Source organism: Typopeltis vanoorti, chromosome 26 (genome assembly GCF_054136105.1).
Source record: "Typopeltis vanoorti isolate ZY-2024b chromosome 26, IOZ_Tvanoo_1.0, whole genome shotgun sequence".
Classification (NCBI taxonomy): Eukaryota; Metazoa; Arthropoda; class Arachnida; order Uropygi; family Thelyphonidae; genus Typopeltis; species Typopeltis vanoorti.
Window position 1 is genome coordinate 21426128 of NC_143574.1, and position 23989 is coordinate 21450116.

The 23989-nt window shown below is 36.8% G+C and overlaps 1 protein-coding gene across 1 annotated transcript in view; it reads left to right on the forward strand.

The window, feature by feature from the left end:
• The window catches only part of LOC150092398 (laminin subunit gamma-1-like), a 245090-nt gene that overhangs the window by 47806 nt on the left and 173295 nt on the right, over window positions 1-23989 (forward strand). The window contains exons 7-9 of the mRNA XM_090415061.1: window positions 2516-2818; window positions 10463-10690; window positions 19394-19579. Of these exons, the coding sequence (XP_090271187.1) occupies window positions 2516-2818; window positions 10463-10690; window positions 19394-19579 (717 nt within the window). The remainder of the gene's footprint in view (window positions 1-2515; window positions 2819-10462; window positions 10691-19393; window positions 19580-23989) is intronic.

The window sequence follows — 23989 nt, forward strand, 5'->3', positions numbered from 1 at the left end:
TGGTGAAGTCGTAGAAATTTTCAGACAACCATTTTTGACTTTTCCCAGAGGTGTGGCAAGGGGCCGAATCCTGCTGCCATACATACGGCCTACCATTGGCTACCCTTGTTATCCAGGGCTTGACTACAGTTAGCAACTCCACGAACAAAGCCCGAATTCCAATGCCAGGGTTCTTCAACACCTGTTCCTGCAGATTTGCGAGGAATTCTGCTGTACGAACGCAATCAGATCGTCTGCTAGGGATCTTTCTTCTTGCTACATCCTCGTAGTCACCATTGCAAGTCTCTAGTTCATGCCTGATTGTTTTTACTGTATTCAGGGAGCATTGGGCAGCAGTCGTAATATCCTTATTTTGATGGCGGGCACGAATCATCATGATACAAGTTATTCTCTTCCATGATTCAGGTGGGTTCCAGCTATCCATCCTTTCTGACATCTTGTATATGAATGAAGAAGGGTCCAAACTTTTAAATGAAGAGAAGTGTGTGTTAATACATGTAACTTACGGAAAAATATAATTAATTATAAATATGTCAAATTTATCCCGAACACCCTGTAAATGATAACCTTAGTTATAATCTACCGGACTCTTTCAGCTCTGCTATCTGATATTGGCACACTTATGAAATCAGATGCACGCAGATGCCCGACAATAGAACTCCAACACAGACTGTAGCTACAGTTCAAAGCTAACTGAATTTTATAATAGTCGTTTTTATAGTGATACGATGTTTCTTATAGTTTTTTATTTGCTTTGTATGTTCCCATGCCTGAAGAAGTTGGACAATCCGATGAAACATGTTGTGTTTCGAATACATTTAATTGTTATTTCTAGTTCTCGGATCTAAGTCAGTATATATAAATATAAACATATCCCAATTTCGAATTAATATTACAGATTGGCATATCTATATATAGATATATTGGATTTGTCTACCCCCCCCCCTACACACACACGCGCGTTTTTTTTATTTCAAATATTTTTTTAATGTTGTCGAGTGTAATAGTGTACATACTGTAAATATATGAATCATCAGCGGCTGGTTATTCAAAATTTATTTTTGCATAGTAGAACCTTATCTCATATCATTATCCAATCCTTATCTGAAGTACTGATAATAACATACTGTAGGTTTATTATTATTATTATGTGACACCTGCAGGGAGTCCAAAGACTCATCGAGGGAGAGTGTGCCAACAACATCGAACGATTCCACTTCCAACTATTAACTTGCTCAAACTTGCTTACCTTTTTTCATTAGCAATTAGTAGCAGAGGCTCTACCAATCGACCAACCTTTGCTGGCATAGCATCAGAGGCGAATTCTCCATGCTTGCTATGCTTGCTGCGCAAGCTTATTAATTGAGAAAGAAGTAATATTTATTTGTTAATAAATGCATGCATTTATAAACATTCCATTTAGGCTTTTATTTTTGTAGACAGAAGATGTCTTAAGCTTGCACAGCAATAATTGAGCTTTACGTTGTGTATCAAAGGCCGATGCTTGCTCGTCTAGTCAAAGCTGCCTTGACTTGTTCGGTTGTAGGAGCCTCCAGGTCCTAGCAGCAGCACTGTGATTTCATGCATGCACATAGCCTTGTCTCACTCTGTTGCTTAAACATAGGCCATATGCAGTCAACGTAGCTCTAGCCAGTGAGCTTCAGCCAGCCTTTACAAGTGTGCGTGTTGCTTGGGAAAATTAAGTTACAACCAACTTTTTATGACGATGTTATTGACCAGTTCATAAAGAAGAACCATAAGGTAGAATTTGTATTCAAGTAGCTAAATTGAAAAAGATAGAATATCATTTGTAAAATAAATGTTGTATTTGTAAGATTAAATGTACATAAATTTTTAAATATATAGTTTTTTTAAGTTTCAAATGGTCAGTAATTCATTATTCCGCTAATGACTTCATTCACACCTCTCACTCCCTGAATGATAAAATGATAACAAGAGCAAGCATGAATTTTAAGACCAGCATTCACCCTGCATAGCATTTATACTTTCATTAGTGAGGTTCACATTTAAAAAAAAAAAAAAAAATCAACTAGTTGAGAATTGCAGACAGTTAAAGGCCAGATAAGCAAGAATGTAATGTAGTACTTCACAGCACTACAGTATGCTCTTGGTACACTCATAGTCATTATTGAAAGATTAAACTGATTTCTAATTTAAAAAAAAAAGTTGGAAGGAACTGTACTTTCTTTTATATATTCAGTTCTTTGCTTTTTCACAAGTTCCATTATAGTGAAAATTATGTCATCGAATGATATATGTGTGTGTGCATACGCACATGCATATATACTCATTTCTCTCTATGTATATATTTAAATATATATGAAATGAAATATATTTGATTTCTATAATTTATATATGCACATACACTTATTTATATATATATATATATATATATATATATATATATATTTATTTATATATATTCATATATTTATTTATATATAAAATTATTTATCAATAAATAAATAATTTTACTTATTTATTTTTTTGGCAGAATGCTATTTGGGTGATCAGCGAGCTTCCTACAATCAATATTTTAGCTTTACATTGCGAATTGGTCCAGAGTCAGCCAGGGTGAGCATCGAGGATGTTGTTTTGGAGGGAAGAGGTTTAAAAGTGAGTGTACCAATTACAGCTCAAAATAATCCCCTGCCTTCACATCGCATCCAAAACTATAAATTTCGTGTTCATGAACATCCAGACTTTAGTTGGACTCCTAGACTTAATACTTTTGATTTCATGAAAATCCTATCTAACTTGACAGCCATCAAGATCAGAGCTGTTTATTCTGCTGGAGGTAGGTAGGTAGATTGGTAGTTTTTGCTTCATTATTAAATGGTATTCAGCTTGCTGTGATGATTTGATGAATAAAACAGTTGTTTTTTGAAAAAAACAAAATAAAACTTTAATTTTGATTATGTAATTCAGAAATTTGACCCTATAACAAAGTCATAACTTTGTTGCATATAGCATGATGAAATATTACCTATTAATAACATCACTGATTAATGATGTTGTTATTGCTATGGAAGTATTTTCCATTCCAACATCACATTATGATCAGAAATGAATACATAACCATATCTGACAGCAAATGCTGATTTAATTACTGATTAAGAGAATTTCAATGCTATTAAAGTAACACAAAAAATTGGAAAAACTTGAGTCATTATATTAAGGTTCAAAATTTGTCAATTTATTGTTTTTATTAATAGTCTTATAATTAAGTATGCAATATCTAATTTATATAAAATCTAATAAAAATCTAATTTACTATTTAATGGTATAAACACAATACTATAAGAATGGAAGAACAAATAAGAGTGTGGTTAACAAAGGTGTCAGAACAAGGTTTTTTGCCTGGAGGGTGGTGAACGAGTGGAATTCATTGCCTGACTTAGTTGTGAGCTCTTCGTCTGTAAATGAATTCAAGAAGAGATATGACAGATATTGTTTTGCTAGTTTGGGTCTCCCGCGATGAGTCTACTGACTCCATGGAGATACCCGTAATAATAATAATATCTTAGAGTTCTATTACTTATTGATATTCTAGATCACTGGTAATAGTGCATATTTTAGAGTTTTGTTAATTAAGTTTGTAGATCACAAGCTCCTAAGTATAAAAGAATACAAATTTAGATAAGAAATTGCTACTGAAAAAGGTAGACCTAACTGTAGACTAGGATTTTGAAAGTTATCAATATAGTTGGTCTGTAGTTCTGTTATTAACATTTATAATTTTTAGAATCTAATTTACTGTTTAATGGTATAAACACAATACTATAAGAATGGAAGAACAAATAAGATTATTTATTAAACTGCAGATAAATATTTTACAGCTTAATAAATAAGGAACCATTATGATTGCAGCATAAAAACCTTCTTGTACAAGGCAATAATGATCAAGCTGTAGTGGAAGGAGTTCAAAATGTTAATGGAAAAAAGGACTTAACATCCTATCTTGATGCCCTCTACTAAAAAGAAATTTACAGCTATTAGGTTAAACAGTTTTAAAATGACTGTTTCCCAGATTTTTGGTAAATGAAAGCAACCATACTTGCCAAGCTTTCAGGAGATTGTCATTGTTGCTGCTGACTCTAAAATTAGTCTAAACATTCTTTTAAGACTTCTTTTCAACACTGTAATTTGTTTCTTCATTTAATTCTGTGTGATGAGGTGTCCAAACTGTGGTCTTCTGTGCTGACTTGCCAGAATGATAGTAATGAATGCATTTCCTTTGCTCTTCAAAGTGAAAGTTGCAGACCAAGTTACAGACACGGGGCACTTGATGTACTTCTGAATATGTTAGAGCAGTGTTTCTCAACTTGTGGTCTGCAACGATGGGACAGGTAATCCGCAAGCAGATTAAATTAAATAAATAAATATATATATATTTTTTAATTATTCAAACAAAAATTAAAATTGAATACGTAAGTAAAAATTATTGAAATAAAATGGATACTTCAAAAAACCAACAAATAGCTGCAGAATGACGAGTAATAAAAGAAGGATGAAGTGAACAACAATATGGTTTTATTGCTTCTGCCTTCCCTTGCTCTTTCGTCAGATTTGAAGTAAACATGTGTTATCCAAATTTCAACCAATTGCTTGTTGTTTATTGATTTTTATTACTGAAGGTTTCCTTCTTCAACCAAGACTCAGTATATCTTCAGAAGTGCTTAGTGATACTTGGAGAAAGTGTGTTGTGAGTTAACCCCAGTATTTATATATTTTTCGGAAACGTTTTTTCCGAACTTTTACTTTTACAAGAAAAGCAAATGAAATAGGTGATGCTAATCCTGATTGTGATACACGTGTTTAACAGCGAGTAAATCTGCTACTATTAAAGTAGAAGAAACAAGCAGTTCAAAGAAAAAAGACACTAGGAAATATAACACTTCATATTTGGAATTCAGGTTTACTTGATGTGGAGATGAAAGTGAACAGAAACCTCAATGTGTTTCGTGTTATGAAGTGTTGTTGAATAAGTGCATGAAACCTGCAAAACTCCGACATTTAGAAACTAAACATTGTGATGTGAAAAATAAGCCAATTGAATTTTTTCAGTGATGCTTAGGGACATTAAATCATGGGAAAGATATAGTTTTGGTCATGGGTTCAATTAATAGCAAGGCACTGGAAGCATCCTATCTCTTAAGTTTGCGCACAGAGAAAACAGGAAAACTTCATTCTATCGGGGAAAATTTACTACTTCCAGCTATAAAAGATGTAATAAAAACTATGTTTGGCAACAAGTTATTAAACGATGTTGATTTGATTCCTCTTTTAAATGACACTGTCTGTTGCAGAATTAATGATATAGCAGGTGACGATACAATCTCAGTTAATCGAAACAGTTTAGAAGAGCCCTTATTTTGTGTTATTACAAATAGATGAGACTATTGATGTTACAAATGGTGCTCAGTTAATATGCTATGTAAGATATGTTCATGATAACATTCATGACGATATTCTGTTTTGTAGAAGTTTGTCATCTTCTTTTGAACAACTGAAGAAGAAATATTTCACACACTCAATAATTACATACACAAAGGGATCCAGTGGGAAAAATGAATGGGCTTCTGTTCGGATGGAGCTCGAGCCCTTACAGGCAGGCATAGTGGAGTTGTTTCTAAAGTCAAGGAAGTAGCTCCGGATATGAATTGGGTACATTGTTTCATACAAAGGGAAGCATTAGCTTTCAAAGGAATGCCACCAGAATTTAAAACTGTGCTATACAACGCTGCCAAGCTAGTTAATTTTATTAACGCTCGACCGTTAAATTACAGGTTATTTTTAGTATTCTGCAGTGAAATGGGCAGTGAAGTAAAGTAAGGAAGAGGGAAATAAGGGGAAAGAATTTTTGGCATTAGTCAGTACAATCTCACCAAAAGTTGTAGTCATTAGTGAAAGTTGGCTGTCAGCAGAAGATGTGGTTACTGGAATTGAATGCGATGGGTACAGTAATTTCAGGGAGCATAGAGAACATAGAACTGGGGGGAGGTGTACTGTAGATGATAGCTGATGAGTTGCAGCCAAAGAAAGTAGTATATCAAGAGGATAGACATGTGAATGATAGTTCATTTGATGCAATCTGGTGTGAAATAGTGACCAATGCAACCAAATATACAGTTGGTTGCTGCTATAGGCCGGGGGGGGGTACAGGGGGTGATATTGAATTCATGCATCAGAAAATTAGTGTAATGAGTGCAGGGTTCAGTGGCGGCCCATGAAGTTTTAAGTGGGGGTGCTGCCCATACAAAATAATTTAAAAAAATTCTTTTTTTCCTAATCAGTAACCACTTTATTAATAAATAAATTTGTAGATTTATAATTTAATAAATTGGTTACTGATTAGGAAAAAAAGAATTTTTAAAAAATTATTTTGTATAGGCAGCACCCCCACTTAAAACTTTATGGGCCACCACTGGCAGGGTTAGTGATTATTATAGGGGATTTTAATTATGGTGATATCAGTTGGAAGGTGGAAATATCACATGGCAGAAAGGAAATGGAATTCATACACCTCCTAAGAGATAATTACTTGAAACAGCACATAACTGAAGGGGCTCGTGGTGTGAAAGTGTTGGACCTGGTCATTGGTTCAGAGGACATATTCATAAGTTAGATGTCCTTGTTACCTCCAATTGGTGACAGCAATCATGTGGTATTGACTTGGGAGGTTGTAAAATTTGTGGAATACTCTCTTAAGAAGGGGTATATACGAAGCTACAGGCTAGGTAATTATAACAAGCTTCAGAGTGAGTTTGCAGCCGTCCCATGGCAGAACATATTGCAGGGGAAGGAGGTTAGCATTCCATGACATCCTCAGATACCCGCTGATTTTATCAGCGGGTATCTGAGGAAGGCAATATTATTATTATTACCCAAGACCCCATGGAGTCAAAGACTCATCTAGGAGGTCATTTTATCAAACACACAGCTCATCATACCTTGCTTTAAACACACTCAAATCCTCTGCAGACACCACACTCTCAGGTAAAGCATTCCAATCAATTTCCCTACTCACACCCTCCTTATACAGCTTCCAGGGATGACCTCTGGTTCTCCCCTGATCTCCCACTATTTTCTGTAGAACCTCTCCAGCATTGATCCTATAACAACCCCTTAATAACTTGTACACCAGACTCTGCAAGTTGCATCTTCTCAATCTTTGGTCATATTCGACATTCTGGAGGTTAGAAACTACCTTAGTCAGTCGCCTCTGGACCATTCCAACATCTCTTCATCCTTTTGAAAACCAGGTGACCAAATCTGGGCACAATAGTCCATATGTGGCCTAATCAAAGCCTTATACAATGGAACAAGAATCTCTCTACTTCTACAAGTCAGTGTCCTCTGCATCATTCCCAGAAGCCTTTGTGTTGTCTTCACAATTTTGGCTGTGTCTCCCCTAAATTTCAAATCCTTATCCACTATTGCCCCCAGATATCTTATTTCCTCCACCCTCGACAATATATCCTCACCAAGTAAATTCTGTATCCCATTTTTGTTTTCCAAATTTTAAAACCTTACATTTTGCAACATTGAACTCGCATTCCCATGCCCATTTACTCAATTTATTCGAGTCTTCTTGTAAGGCCACAACATCTTCTCTACTCTTCATGGTTTGTCCCAACATTGCATCATCTGAAACAACTGAATATCTCCATCCAAATCTTCACCAATATCATTAATATACAAGTTAAACAGCAGTGGACCTAAAACAGACCCCTGAGGCATTCCACTAGTAACTTTCCTTTTCCTGGATATCGCTCCCCCCATACACAACTTGTTGATACCTATCAGATTGCCAATCACCAATCCAATGCACCAATCTAATATCCATCCCCATCCACTCCAGTTTGACTATGAACTTATCATGTGGAAATCTATGAAAAGCCTTTGCAAAATCTAAGTATATTATTGTGTATCCTTCTCCTCTGTCCATGGAACATGGAAGCAGTCACCTTATTGTAATAAGTAAGTATATTACTAAAACATGACCTCCCTTTAGCAAATCCATGCTGTCCATCAAAGATAATACCATTGTTGTCAACCAAATTCTGTATCCTAGTTCTCACAAGCTTCTCCAGCAATTTATCTACAACACCTGACACATAAATAGGCCTATAGTTTGATGCTTGAGTTCTGTCACCTCCTTAAGGATAGGGAAGTTACTATTCCTCTTTAGCAGGCTATGAAATGCCCACATCTTGACTACTGTACACAGATTTAGTCATCTAGGTTTCTTGGAGATCAGGAGGTGATAGATAAGATTCAGAGATAAGTAACCAAGCTCGTCACAGGTATGTGGAATGCTTCCTATGAGGATATCAATTTTATAAAAACCTCTTTAATATTTAATAAGTTTCTATCAAAGAGGTTTTTATAAAATTGATGCAGAAGAAATATTTTAATATATGACCACACAAAACTGCTTGTGTAAGAATATGGGTAGTAAAGGTGTGTGAACTAGATTTTTTTGTGTAGTATGGTAAATGAGTGGAATGAATTGCCAGAATTGTTTTTATGCCCTGATACTAAATGAGTTTAATGAGAGGTGTGATAGGGTTTTTTGTATATAAAAGTTAGTGTGGTCTCCTACAATGAATTTCTGGACTCCATGGGAGATACCATATAATAATAATAACAGCCATTGATGTGCAGCAGGGACTGTTATTTAATGTATTGAGTAATTTCTTATTTCATTTTTACATTACTGATGGAGTAAATGATTTGAGAAGCAGATATATCCAATTGTTTGCTAATGACAAGACTGGGGAGAGCTGTGGTTAATGACAGTCATTTAGAGCTTTTGAAAGTTGAATGAAACAGACTAACAGTGTGGAAATAGGATAATACCTACCAGTTGAATGTGGCAAGTGTATTATATTAATGGGAGACAGACTACAAGAAATTGATGAATTTAAGGATTATGAGATAAGGATTTGAACCTCTGAGGACTTATTGCAATAATGGGAACAGTTGTTCAAAGGATCACTTGATGTTAAACATGCATGTAGCTGAGACGAGGAGGATATTCTTATCTCTGTTTAGAAGGTTTGGTGCAGCCACATTTGGACTACTGTGCAGATTTAATAGTTGAATTTCTTTTTCTTGTGGATAAAGTAATAGTGGAGAGAATGGAGAAGTGAGTGTCCAAGATATTGACTGGTCTGTCTCTGTGTGAGGATAGACTGAAGGTTTGTGGGTTACTTAGTTTAGTTTATATGATAGAACCATACTTCTTACTAAAGAGGTTTTATAGCATAGATGTTCAAGAAATTCAATACATGACAAGAGAGAAGCTGTGTATAAATATGGTAAATAGTCACTTGAAAACTAATTTTTTGCTTTGTTTTGAATGAGTTGCCAAAGGTGATCATGAGTGGTCTGTTGGTGAATGAGTTTAAGAAGAGATATGTGTGATAGGCTTTTTTGTGAATAATGATTTGTATGGGTTTCCTGTGATGAATCTTCAAAATCCATGGAAATGCTTGTGTAATAATAATAATAATGATCTGAAAATTATGCTCTAGAGACCAAATAGAGAATTTTTTTTGAGACACTCATGTTTCCAGTAAGCAGGATATTGGATTCACACTGGACCATGAAAATCATTCACAAGATAAGGAAATTCACAAATATTCATGCCACAGTGAGATTTGATGCCATGGCATGTGTAGGTTTGAAAGCAAAGTTACTCTTCTTTTAGCCAACTAGCTGACAGTATTTAACTTTGTTACTCAGCTAGTAATACTAGTAAGGTACTACTGTACTGCTAGTTGTTGATAGTACACCAAATGGAGCATCAAATACAAGGTAAATTAGCACTTCAACCTGTAACGATGACAAAGGACTCTGCATATTTAGCAGGACAATGACATCGATTACCAATCCAGATGCACAAGTATTATATTTGAAAATATTGTTAACAGTGTTACTAATGAAATGGCTGGTAGCGTATACACTTGACATCTTCCACGTAGATTATACACCAGCCTGTAATGTGATAATCTATCAAATGCCTTTGCAAAGTCTGTATCACCTATATGAATCTCCTTATTTAACTCATTTGTCATCTCATCATAAACTGCAAGTAGACTTCTAAAAGAAGACCCACCCTCTACAAACCCATTCTGACCATTATAAAGAATCCTATGTTCATCAACCCAATCATGTGTTCTATTCCTATCCAACCTCTCCAATACTTTGACTATAATTGAGTCTGTATATTTAAGTTGTAATGAAGCTTGTGGAGTGGTACTATTTTGCCTTCTTTTTATCCTTAGGAATATTTCTGACTACCAGACTTTCATATAATAACAGGTCGAGAATATGTGTGCCAAGTAATAATAATATTTAATGAATTTCAGTATCTTATAAAGTGTTGGTATTTTATAGGCAATAAATTAGTAATTCTTTTTTTTTTCTCTAGAGGGAGTAGGTTACTTGGACAATGTCATTTTGGAATCAGCTAGAGAAATACCTGGAAATTATGAAGCTACTTGGATAGAGTCATGTACTTGTCCAGAGGAGTACAGAGGACTATCCTGTGAATCCTGTGCACCAGGTTATAGAAGAGATCCCCCTGGTAATAATCCATTTTATCGATGTGTGAAATGTAGTTGCCATGGCCATGCTGATACCTGTGACCCTGCAACAGGTGAGTTGCTGTTCACAATCTTATTCACATTAGGAAGTTAAAAAAAAACTGAAAGTAGTTTTAAAAGTTAAGAAAATATTACAATTTGTTATTTAATATTAATAAAAAAAATCCATATTGCTAACGATGTCCTCGTGAATCTTATGCAACCTTGCAGGAGGTGCGAGGGAGATGCGTAAGGATGATAACGCTTTAACTGAGGTGCCATACGCTTTGCCGGCCTAGATGGCCAAATGGTTAGCATATCTGCTCTCTGGCCAAAAGGCTGCAGGTTTGAATCCTGCTGTGAGCATGGATGTTTGTATTCTCTGTGAAAATACTAGTGACAGTGGTGGGCAGTAGATGGCATTGGTGTAGATCATGAAGGTAGTTGTTGGTGGTGGAGACAGAGAGCTATAGAGTATGCACCCTCCCTCGATGAGTCTTTGGACTCCCTTGAGGTGTTACATAATAATAATAATAATATAATCTAATTCGCAAGCTCTGATTCAAAGAACAATATTTATTAAACATTATTTATTAATTGAATAATTATTAAAGATTACGCTACTCGGCAGTAAGGAATGATGGTGGATTCAGCAGCAGTCGCAAGTGGCGTAACGCCAAGTCCTCCGCCATTTAAGAACTCAATTATTAGCAATATCATAAGGGACTTTGTGGCATGCAGTATTTGCGGCATGTATGCGTCTCATGAATTACATATGTGGCTTGTTAAAGAGAGTGGAGAGCGTATGTGCGCAAAATGCAGGCAGTTGGAGGAAATAAGTACATTAGATATATCGATATCCGACTTTGTTGCTCCAGGAACGGGGAATGAATGTAGGAAGACAAGTAGTATGATAGCAGAGAATGAGAAAATAATAGTTGATAGTGTGGAAGGTGTGAGTGACTATGGAAGTTTAGGAGATGGTTTTGTTTGGGAGAGTGAATTTAGATTAAGAGTGACTGACCTGCAGAGGGAGATAGATGAGTTGAAAGAGGAGGTGGAATGTCTTGTGAATGAGAGCAGAAGTATGAAAGATAAGATTAGGAGAATGGAAGAGATAAATGCAACGCGAATCAGAGTAGGAGAGAGAGAGAATTTAGGGAGTATGAGTGAGAGGTATGGGGGTGCTAGAAGAGGAGAGAATGGAAACAGTAGAAGAGAGGGAATGAGAGAGAGGTATGGGAATGCTAGCAGACGAGAGGATGGAAACAGTAGGAGAGACGGAATGAGAGAGAGATATGGAAGTGCTAGAAGAGGAGAGAATGGAAACGGTAGGAGAGATGGAATGAGAGAGAGGTATGGGAATGCTAGAAGACGAGCGGATGGAAACAGTAGTAGGAGAGACAGAATGAGAGAGGGATATGGAAGTGCTAGAAGTGGAGAAAATGGAAACAGTGGGAGAGAGGGAATGAGAGAGATGTATGGGAATGAAAGAAGAGGAGAGAATGGAAACAATAGGAGCGAGGGAATGGTAAGAGGTATAATGTATGGCGACTCAATGATCCGTGGTGTTCAAGATAGGATGCGTGAGGAGTGTTTGCCAGGAGGAACAATAGAAAGGGTGGCTATGGCAATTAAGAGAGGTGAAAGGGTGGATGAGATGATTGTGATGGTAGGAACGAATGACTTGAGTGGTAATGTAAGTCGGGCAGCAAGAGATATGAGATTTTTGCTTGAGACTGTACGGAAGAAGACAGAGAGAGGAAAAATAGTGTGCGTGTTGCCTAGGTATGATAATGATGAGCTGAGCAGAAGAGCGGTGATATTGAATGGCATAATAGCGAGAATGTGTGACAAGAGAGGACTGGTATATGTGGATGTCTGGAGTGTGTTTGAGGAAAGAGAGGAGTTGTATGCGAGAGACCGTTTACATTTGAATGAGGAAGGACGTAGGCATCTGGAGAGATTGCTGTTCTGAACGAGTCAGTGTGTCCCAGGGAGGATGATAGCAGGGGTGGCCTCTTGTGGGAATGGATACTTGGGAGAAGGGAGACAATGTCAGGTAACACTGAGCCCAGTGGAGTCCAGAAGAGATAATGCTGGGTATAGAAACAATGGCATTTATATGCTGTATACTAATGCCAGGAGTATCCGGAATAAGGGAGAGGAATTGGTGGCGCAGATAGCATCAGCCTGGCCAAAAATTATTGCGATCACTGAGACGTGGTTGACAGAAGGGGATATAACAACAGGAATAGAAGTCGCTGGGTATAGCATTTTTCGTCAGGATAGGAGGGGAAAGTGTGGTGGTGGGGTACTGCTTGTGATAAGTGATGACCTATGTCCTCTAAGAGTGGAGAATTTGGAAGGAAGTGAGACAAATGATTTTGAGAGCGTATGGTGTGAGGTAGAGGTAGGCAAGACAGGATATTTAGTGGGGTGTTGCTACAGACCCAGGAGCACAGAGGATGGGGACCAGGAGATGTTTAGACAGCTAAGTTTGGCAAGTGCAAGAAGAATGATTGTTATGGGAGATTTTAACTTCAGTAGTATAAATTGGAGAGAGGAAGATGCATGTAGCAATAGGGGAATGGAATTTCTAGAATTCTTGAGGGACAAATGTCTTGGGCAACATGTAACAGAGGGAACAAGAGGTTCAAAAATTTTGGATTTGGTTATAGCATCAGAAGAGTTGATAATAACTGAGTTGACGTCTCTCCCACCAGTTGGAGAGAGTGACCATATGGTGTTGACTTGGAAAATGAATAGACATGCAGGAGTATCAAAGAGACGGGAACTTATGTGGAATTATAAGGCAGGTGATTATAATAGTCTTAGACGTCAACTTCGGGAAGTTTCATGGAGGGAGGAATTGGAAGGCCGGGATATCACCAGTGCGTGGGAAATTGTGAAAGAATATTTGTTATCAGCAATGGTAAGTTGTATACCACAAGTGAAGAAGAGGACGCAATTTGGAGTAAAGTGGATGACAAACAATATTAAACAGGAATTGCATGCGAAAAAGAGGCTATGGAAGAGATATAAGGAGATAGGTGAAGAGATGCATGAGGAATATAAGACACAGGCCAGAAGAGTGACTAGTGTGGTAAGGAAAGCGAAACTGGAATATGAGAGGAGATTGGCCCTAAGATCCAAAGAAAATCCTAGGGAATTTTTTAGCTATGTGGCCAGTAGGAGGAGAAATGACTGTGGAAGAATGATATTGTGGGATAAAAATGGGAATAGAGTGACTGATGCAGAGGACATAGTGGAATTGTTCAATGAACACTTTATTGGAGTATTTCATCCTAGAGGAGTCAGTTTTAATGCTAGAGGGATAGGACTGGTACGAGGTCTGGAGGTACAGGAGTAGAGTGTGTTTCAGATACTGAGTACTCTGGATGTCAGTAAAGCTGTGGGACTGGATGGTATTTCGCCACGAGTTTTGAGAGAATGTGCTAGGGAATTGACAGTACCTTTAACGTGGCTTTTCAATGAAAGTCTGGCTTTGGCAAAGGTGCCCAGGGAATGGAAGGAAGGTAAGATAGTGCCATTGCATAAGGGTGGTAACAGACTGGAAGTGTCTAATTATAGGCCAGTCTGTGTGTCATCAGTAGTTGTTAAGATCTTGGAGAAAGTAGTGAGGGACCGTGTACAGCATTGGGCAGATGAGGGTAATGTTATCTGTGAGAATCAACATGGATTTGTGAAAGGACGCTCTTGTTTTAGCAATATGCTAGCCTTTTATAATAAAGTTACAAGAACATTAGATGAGGGAAAGGCATATACTGCAATTTTCTTAGACTTGGCGAAGGCATTTGACAGGGTGCCACATGATAAGCTGATATTTAAGTTGCAGCACATGGGTCTGGATGTCAGATTGGTCAACTGGATTCAGGATTGGCTGTCTGATAGGTATCAGAGAGTTGTGTATGGTGGAGCAGTTTCCAGGAGGCAGAGGGTTAAAAGTGGGGTCCCACAGGGCTCAGTACTAGGACCTATATTGTTTAACCTTTATATCAATGACATAGCCAGTGAATTGCAGGGGGATATTCAGTTGTTTGCAGATGATGCGAAGCTGGGAAGGATTATTAGTAATAGTGCAGATGTGGTAGCCCTGCAAGAGGATTTAAATAAGCTAGATAGATGGGCAAATGAATGGGGGTGTCAGTTTAATGCAGCAAAATGTAAGGTCTTGAGGTTTGGGAAACATCGATGGGATGCTGCATACTCTATGGGAGGAGTTATACTGGAGGAAGTAGGGGGAGACAAGAGATCTGGGGTTGATGATTGATAGAAACCTGAAGTTTAGGGGACATATTGCAAAGGTGGTGAAGGTAACACAGAGGATTGCTGCTATTATGTGAAGGACGCTGACCTGCAGAGATAAGAGGGTTATCATTCCGTTGTATAAGTCTCTGATCAGACCACACTTGGACTATTGTTCTCAGATTTGGTCCCCAGGATTTGAAGGGGATAAATTAACTGTGGAAATGATACAAAGACGGATGACAAAGATGGTTTCAGGACTGTACAAGGATAGTTATGAGGATCGGCTGAGAGAATGTGGACTGCAGAGTTTGGTTGATAGAAGAAGGAGAGGTGATATGAATAAGACTTTTAAACTGTTGAGAGGTGGTTACAGGGTTGACACTGGGGAGTTCTTTCGCTTGGTTGATCAGCGGGAAGGAGTGATGACAAGAGGCCATCCCTGGAAGTTACAAAAGGAAACTGTGAGCAAGAGGGTAAGGAGTGGTTTCTTTGTGTGGAGGGTGGTTGAGCCGTGGAATGCATTGCCTGATGGAGTGGTGGGAGCGAGAACGGTCAGTGAGTTTAAAGAGTGGTATGATAGACTTTGTGTTTCTCAGGGGGGGACCTCCCCTCAGTGAGTCTTGACAGACTTTAGGTCTTAGGAAGGACCTCCCTCGATGAGTCTTTTGACTCCTTGGAGGCCTGAATAATAATAATTTGCTGGGCAACTGCACAAATGTCTTTATCTAGGAAGTATTTTCACTTGGTTATACTATAAATTAAAGATGTCAAGAAATTATATTCTTGGTTTAATCCTTTATCCAAGTGTAAGCAAACAAAGTTTGCTCCTGAAGTAATTTTAGGATACTAAGGCAAATGATATGAGGTCAGTCCTCTCTATATACGAGTTGCCCAGTCTAGAAATTGCTTCAGGTGCAAACTTTGTTTGCTTAACTTGGATAAAGGATTAAACCAAGAATATAATTTTTTGGCATCTTTAATTTAAATGTCTTTATGGTGTAACACCAAAAAAACTATAAGTAATCATGCTTGTCAAGTATATGAATGCATTCTGGTGGTAGATGATTTTCATCTTGGCATAGATACTGTCAGCCTGCTTACTAAACACCTGAAATGACTTCAAAAACAATGCTTAGCCTCCATATCCAGGTTTTCGTGTTATCTGACTTTTTTTTGTTCTCCAACAGATTGGAGATACCTGAGAAATCAGCCTAGAACTGAGTGACCTGAGAGTTAATAATATGCAGCTTGCACCTATATATCAGCTAACTAACAATCAAGCTGATATGGTAGGGTGTTAGTTGAATAATGAAATATGCAGTATATGGCACAGGAGAGAAATCAACAGAAACAAGTTAATGGTAGAAGATGCTGTTTAATCCAATTTTAACATGTGGATCTGAGATTTTTGTTAGCAGTAAAATATTTCATCAAAGACTAGATAATACTACAGATATGGTATTTCTGAGGTAAAACAGTAGAAATCAAATAGGTCTTTTTGTGTTTATAGTATCCTGATTGATTCTTATTTCTAGAGATTCAGAGCAACATAATTTGGTTGCATTATCTTGGAAATCAATTATAGTAATTTTATCTATTTCAGGGATGTGTTTAGATTACATTGCATGCATGTATGAGGATATTATAATGGAACCATTACTGAGATTATAATATCCTCATACCCAAACAGTTACATTCCACCACTAAAAAAAACCCAAACAAACAAAAAAATAAGTGCAAACAAAATTCCCACTACTGAAACTTCATTGCATTGCAATACAATCTAAACACACCCTGAAACTGTTAAAGTTACCATCATTGATTTCCAAGATAATGAAACCAAATTATGTTGCTCTGAATCTCTAACTGTTAGAAACCAATCAGGATGCTATAAACTCAAAAAGACCCATTTCATTTTGCCCTCTTGACATTTAAACAAAATATTTAAATTACTCCCCATTACTCTTGAACCACCTCCAACTCCTCTTAATACAGTCTCATGCAACAGTGCATCAGTTTTGTGTTATTTACCATCTGACAACAATTCTCATAAAACAGCCAATGCTACCATAATGAAGCTGGTCCTGTATATTTCATTAGTTTTTATTCGTTTTTGGTCTTAAAATTTTTAATTTTTGACATTTTTTAGTTTTCATATTTTTCATTTTCAATTTTCAGAATATGAAATAAAGATTTATATCTACTTCTGTATAAAAAGGAGATTTTCCAGTGATTTGTATCCATGTCATGGTCTGTCACTTTACAGTGGCTGTAATTTCAGGATCACTACACTAATTCCAGACCATGGATTCTGCTATTCATATTCTACAGCAGACTTTCTTGCTAACCTTACCTACCTACCTTTGAACACAGATCATGGAGAGATTAGGAGAAGCTCATATGGGTGCCCTTGGTATTTCCTAGACATTTTGTGATTACATCTGGCATTGCAGCCTTCTTTCTAAGCTACCATCTTATGATCTCCCTCCTTACCTTTTATATTGTTGTTCTTTTTATACTTCCCAAGACTGTATATGTTCACCTACACTCTTCCTCCTGTGCATTAATTCATTTCTCTCACTAATATCCAGTCCTTTTCCTGGCCAGTGTCTTAAATGCCAATCTTATAGAATTCTCAAGTGGGAAAGATAATTTTAATGCGATTAAAACTCAATCCCACCTTATTTCCTGAAAAAAGCCATGCCTTACTCTCTCTCTCTCTCTCTCTCTGCTCGCCAACTAAGATTAGAATGGACACTATGCATTTATTCCAGAATAGGCATACTTGCATAGTGTCCATAGCCTCTTCAGCCTCCAAAAAGATTGGAATTCTGCTTCATTCTAAATATTATTTTTTCTTTTCTTCTACACAACCTCTACTTTATAAATTCCAAATCCATGCAACTTTAGAATATTCTGCTCACATTTGTGGTGGTTCCTCATAAATCTCCATTAGAATGCTAGATTGTATCCTGAAGAAAGCTATCTGCTTAATAAATGATCCTTTTCTCACTGACTTTCTCTATTTTTCCATAAACATTCTGTTTATGTATTAAGTCTTTTTTTTTGTAGGTATTTTCCATGGATGCTGCTCAATTGAAGTGGCTACCACTATTTTTCCACTTCCATCTAATCATATACAAACACAGGCAGCTGCCTAGTCAACATCCATACACTGCTGAGCTCAAGACTCACTGAAATAGCTTCTTATCCTTTTTCTCAACTCCATAAACCTAGTCCTTTGGAACAGTCTTCCCAATACCATTTTCCCAATACATACAACCTCCAATTGTTCAGGAAACACCTTAACAAATTCATTTCTTCTCTCTGATCACACAGCACTGTAATTTTATAGGTCTTGAGACTTATCATGTGTGTGTGGAAGGGGGATATTAATCTTCTCCACCACGTTCTCATCCCTAAGAAACTCAGATAAATAAAGCTTTGCAGATAAAAAGTCACATTAAATCGGTCACATGTTGATTTTAATAGGGCTGTTAAAAATTTCTCTTGGAAGGGCCATTAGTAACACTGTTGATGTTCTGACTTTTCAGGATAGGAGAATTTGAATAAGCTGGAAAAGTGGGAAAATGAATGAGGTTTCAGTTTAACAAAGTGCTAAATGTAAGGTTTTGAAATTTGAGATCCACAGATGATAGGCTACATATTCTTTTAATGGAGTCATAATGGAAGAAATGGAGAAAACAAGGGATCCTGGAGATGATGGTTGATAAAAAAAAAAATGTGAAGTTCAGAGAACATGTTGCAAATATTGTGAAGACAGTCCAGAGAACTGTTGTGGTACTGAGGAGGATGTTTATTAGCAGAGATATGAGGGTGGTGGTTCCACTGTATAAAACCATGATCAGAACACATCTGAATTACTTGGCTCAGATTGGTCACTAGAATTTGAAGAGGATGAATCAACTTTGGAGAGGGTACATAGGCAAATAATAAAAAATGATATCAGGACTGCAGAATGTTGGTTATAAGGATATATTGAGAACATATAATTTGCTGCGTGTGGTGGAGAGAAGATGAAGATGTAATATGATTCAGACATTTAAGCTGTTGAGAGGTATTTATTGGATTAACACTCGAAACAATTTTGCATATGGTAGAATGAGGAGGAAAAAACAAGAACATGAGGCTATCCCTGAAAGTTGTCAAAGGAATTCGTAAGAAATAAGAGGTAGGTATTGTAGTAGTTTTCTGCATGGTGAGTGGCAAAAGTATAGAATGCATTGCCTAAGAGGATGGTGAGAATGCAGACAGTAAATGTGTTTGAGTGGTATGACAGACTATTGCCTAAGGTGGACCTCCACATGATGATTTTTATGACTCCCTGGAAATCCTGAATAATTTTTTTTGGATTATAACTTCAAAATCATAATTCAAAGAATGAATTTGATGAATTCTCAGGGTTACATTATTAATTTTTAGCTGCTGTGTTATAATGGGATATTTCCATGATTTAATTATTTTTTAAATTATATTTCTGGCAGGTAGCTGTGTGTGTCAGCAGAATACTGCTGGCCATCAGTGTGAATACTGTGCCCCAGGCTACTTTGGAGATGCTCGTAGGGGCACACCACACGATTGCCGTCCTTGTCTCTGTCCAAACCGTGGCGCATGTGTGTTACTTCCAGGAGGTCAGGTGGCTTGTCAGGAATGTCCATTTGCTCATACAGGTAAATATATAAATACCAAGCTTTAAAAATTAACTATATGAATTTTATATATGTATATTGGCAAAACCCATGGAATCCTTTTAGGAACTACCTTGGTTTATTTCCCTGATAGTGTGAAAGGAAGATTTGTATGAACTCGAAACAAAATTAGTCTCACATATGCCAAGGATTTTTCTTCTTGAATCTTAGATTTATGTGCTTAATATAGTATAACAGACAGATGAACAGGCACTTGTAAATAAATAAAATGATATAATTAAGTTATAGTGAATTGACGTTCTGCATGAGTTCTGGATGCCAACCGGAATTTGGGATACTAATGCATGCATAAGTGATCTCTGGTCTTTTGTTGCTAGGACAAGTTTGATATTCCACATGAAAGAAAGCATGAACATATGCTTTACAAATGATTGTATTAGGTGCTCAAGATAAACTTTGATTCAAAGAGAGCTGTTTTTTCACACCTACTTTTCTTCCTACAGTTTTTACCTACATTTTTTATTGTATTGTTCAAGGGCATATTATGATAACTTATTATCCAGAACTTTGTTTGATGTCTTCTTTTTCTGTGCTATTTTATAGAGAATTTCCTGGTTGACTCCCTCTTGAGTTCACTATGGAGTTCTCAACTTTTGTATATACCTACTAATTCTTTCACATATTGTATCTAAGGGACTTGTAAAAAAGCAAGAAAATGAAATGACAGATTTCAGTGATCAAGCTATTATTGGGAATGACTAGATACCATGTTTTTCAACATTTATCTTAGTCTTCTAAAAATGCTTTTAAAAACCCAGATGTTATGGATTTTACAGTAAGCTGAAAAGATGTGGTAATTAATTTGTAACTGCATGTCTAAATGTTTTAAACTTTTTGAGATGCAGCATGTTGTAAGCTGCTGTGTGTGTGTGTGTAACATACTGCAGCAGTAAGGATAAAAAAATATCTGACAAGTGCATAAATTCTGGTCAGAGATTTTTTTGCATATGGCTCTGTAAATGATTATATATATATATGTATAGATATATTTTAAAGAATAAATATTTAATGACTTAAACCGAGATAAAATATGAAGTTTTAATGAAAATTATACAACTAGTTTCAGCCTTTTGCAGCCTTCTTCAGGTATCCACTAAAGGTAGAACACAGTAATAAAAATTGAAGTTACAAAAAACTGAGAATTACAGGCAAAAAATGCAATACATAATTGACACAAAAACATTGTATTTTTCAAGTTGTTTTATCTAACGCGCTATTGTTTGTTGCATGCAAGCTTGCAAGTTCTTGTGAACGCCAGTATGCTCGCATGCAACAAACAATAGAGCAACTTGAAAAATACAACGTTTTTGTGTTGATTATGTATTGCATTTTTTGCTTGTAATTCTCAGTTTTTTGTAACTTTAATTTTTATTACTGTGTTCTACCTTTAGTGGATACCTGAAGAAGGCTGTAAAAAGCTGAAACTAGTGGTATCATTTTCATTAAAACTTCATATTTTATCTCGGTTTAAGTCATTAAATATTTATTCTTTAAAATAAAATGTACCATTACAACCGAGTAGAAGCTCAGGAATGTGTGTGTGTGTGTGTGTGTGTGTGCGCGCGCGTGCGCCTGTGTGCGTATATATATATATATTTATGAACAATTTCATGCATTGTGTTGCAAAAGATGTATTATTCTTAGTTCCTGGCTGCTCACCCAAAATCAGAAACACTTAAGCAAGTTTTATTTCTTTATATATTATAGGAAGATTTTTATAGTGTGCAGTTTGTAGATTATTATTATTATTATTACTCCAAGACTTCTTGGAGTCAAAGACTCATCCTTTTATCACACACACACACACACACACACACACACACACACACACACACACACACACACACACACACACACACACACACACACACACACACACACATCTCATCATACCGTGTCTTAAACACACTCAAACTCCTTGAAGACACTACACTCTCAGGCAAGGCATTCCAATCATTCACAACTCTGCACGGAAAAAATCTGCCTCTCACTCCCAAAATATTATTATTATGTGACACCTCGAGGGAGTCCAAAGACTCATCGAGGGAGGGAACTTACTCTACAATTCTGTCTCCACCAACTATACCAACACCATCTACCGTTGACCACCATTAGTATTTCCACTGACAATCACAAACATCCATGGCAGGATTCGAACTCGCAGCCTTTTGGCTGGAGAGTGGATACGCTAACCACTCGGCCAACCAGGCCTCCTGCAAAAATTTCCTCTAGTCGGCGACTAGATTTGAACCACCATATCCTTTCTTCATGCGATCAAGCACCACAGAGTGAAAATGCCACTTCTACTGAGCTACACAGGCCCCCAAATTACTATCCACAAAAGGTTCATAAATCTGTAGTACATTAGTATCCTGGGTGGACTAAGGATTTTTTAAAACATTTTTTTATTTTATATTATTCTTGTATTTTGTATTACTTTTTTTTGCATAATTTGGAAACTGCTCTAGAGACCAAACATGGAACTTTTTTAAGCTACAAGCTACTTCAGGTGTCTAATAAGAAGGGTAGCAGTCTCATGTTTGGCTGTAAAATTCATCTTTCACTATGATAATCACAAACAACAATGCCTATGACACGATTTAAACTGCAGTCTGTTGGTCAGAGAGTTAGTTGCCTAGTTAATCATACTGGCATTTGATGAATGAAAGGACTTCTGTATATATATATTTGTATGACTGATGAATTCCCCTGTATAGATTTGGAGTTAGGCTAAACTGATGTTCTGTAAGGGATTAGAGGTTCAAGATAAAGAAAACCAAGGCCATTGTGGATTGCAGGTGAGCATTTATGTGCTGGCATCCTGGAACTAAGTGAGTATGAGAATGTGATTGATAAAAGAATGTTGAAGCCAGTCTCAGATTTTTTATCTGAATGGGACGGTCATTTAAAAGATATAACGATGCCTGTGGTCCTAAGAGGATACTGCAGTTCATGTATATTTATGCAGGAATCAGAGGAAGCAGCTCATGGCATTAGTTAGTTTGACTTGATTGACAGTACAATGTACTTACAGGGATAGAATATAAGGAGTATTGTATTTTCAGGGAGGAGAGATAACAGGATGGGGAAAGAGTGTTACTGATGCTTCTGGTGGTAAGGTTTATATGTTGATTATCACATAATGGTAATTATGTGATAATCATAATTAAGGAAATTAAATATGTATATTGTATATTGATTAGAAATAGTGCTACTGATGGCAGCAGAAGGATTGCAGCCACTAACAGTAATTCAGCAGAAGGCATGTATTTGATGCTACCTGTTGTGAGATAGATGCCAAATATTACAGGCCTCTATCTCACGCCAGGCTATGAGATACAGTGGATGATGTGGATGGAATGCATCAGCAAAATAGCACGAGTTTGGGTTTTGTAATTACTGGGTGTGTGTGTGGGGGGCCTCAACTATGGGGATTGAAAGAAAGTGGCGTCATTAATGCAGCTACTACACAGGGCACTCACAACTACTTCTGACTGTCTATTCCAGTCATTAACCACTTTCCAAGCTAAAAAATTAATCTGTACACCCTTACTAAACACACTGTTATACAACTTCCATGGGTGACTCTCCTAGTTCTCTCTCTGTTTGTCACACATTAAAAAATATCTTTTTTGTGTCAGTCTTATAGAATCCTTTTAGTAACTTATGAGTTTCTATCATCTCCCCTCTTTTTCATCTATCAACAGACTTTGCAACCCTCAAACCTTCAGTCTGTCCACATAGAGAGCATTCCATGGACCTGTCACCAGCTTGGTCATTTGTCTCTGGATCTTCTCCACTTCCTCTTCATCCCCAAGAAACCGTGAATAAACAAATCTGTGCATTCTTTAAACCAAGTAATCTTTTGAACTATTTTGCTAACTTTTGCAACATGCTTTCTGTACTTCAATTCTCTAACTTCCATCATTTCCAGGTTCTTAATTTGTCAATTTCCTGCAATTCAGTACCATCAATGTACTGAATTATGTTCAGCATGTAATCTTTTCATTACATTGATGTAATAAAAAGATTACATGCTATCCACTGTGTTGCATTTATCAGCAAATAGCTGAATATCCCCCTTCCTTAAATCATTCCTCATATCATTACAATTCAAACTGAACAGTAGTGGTCCTAATACAGAACCTTGAGGCACCCCACTATTTGCTCTCATTTTCTTATATTCCACTGTGTCATTATACTACTCGCTGGTGTCTGTTAGTGAGACCTTGCACATGCCTATGTCATCAGATTCATATCCATTTCTATTTCCATTGGCTTCAACTTATGCAGTTCCATGCAATATTTTGTTAAATGCTTTTCCAAAGTCCAGCAGTACCATGTATAACCATTTTTATTATCTAATTCTGC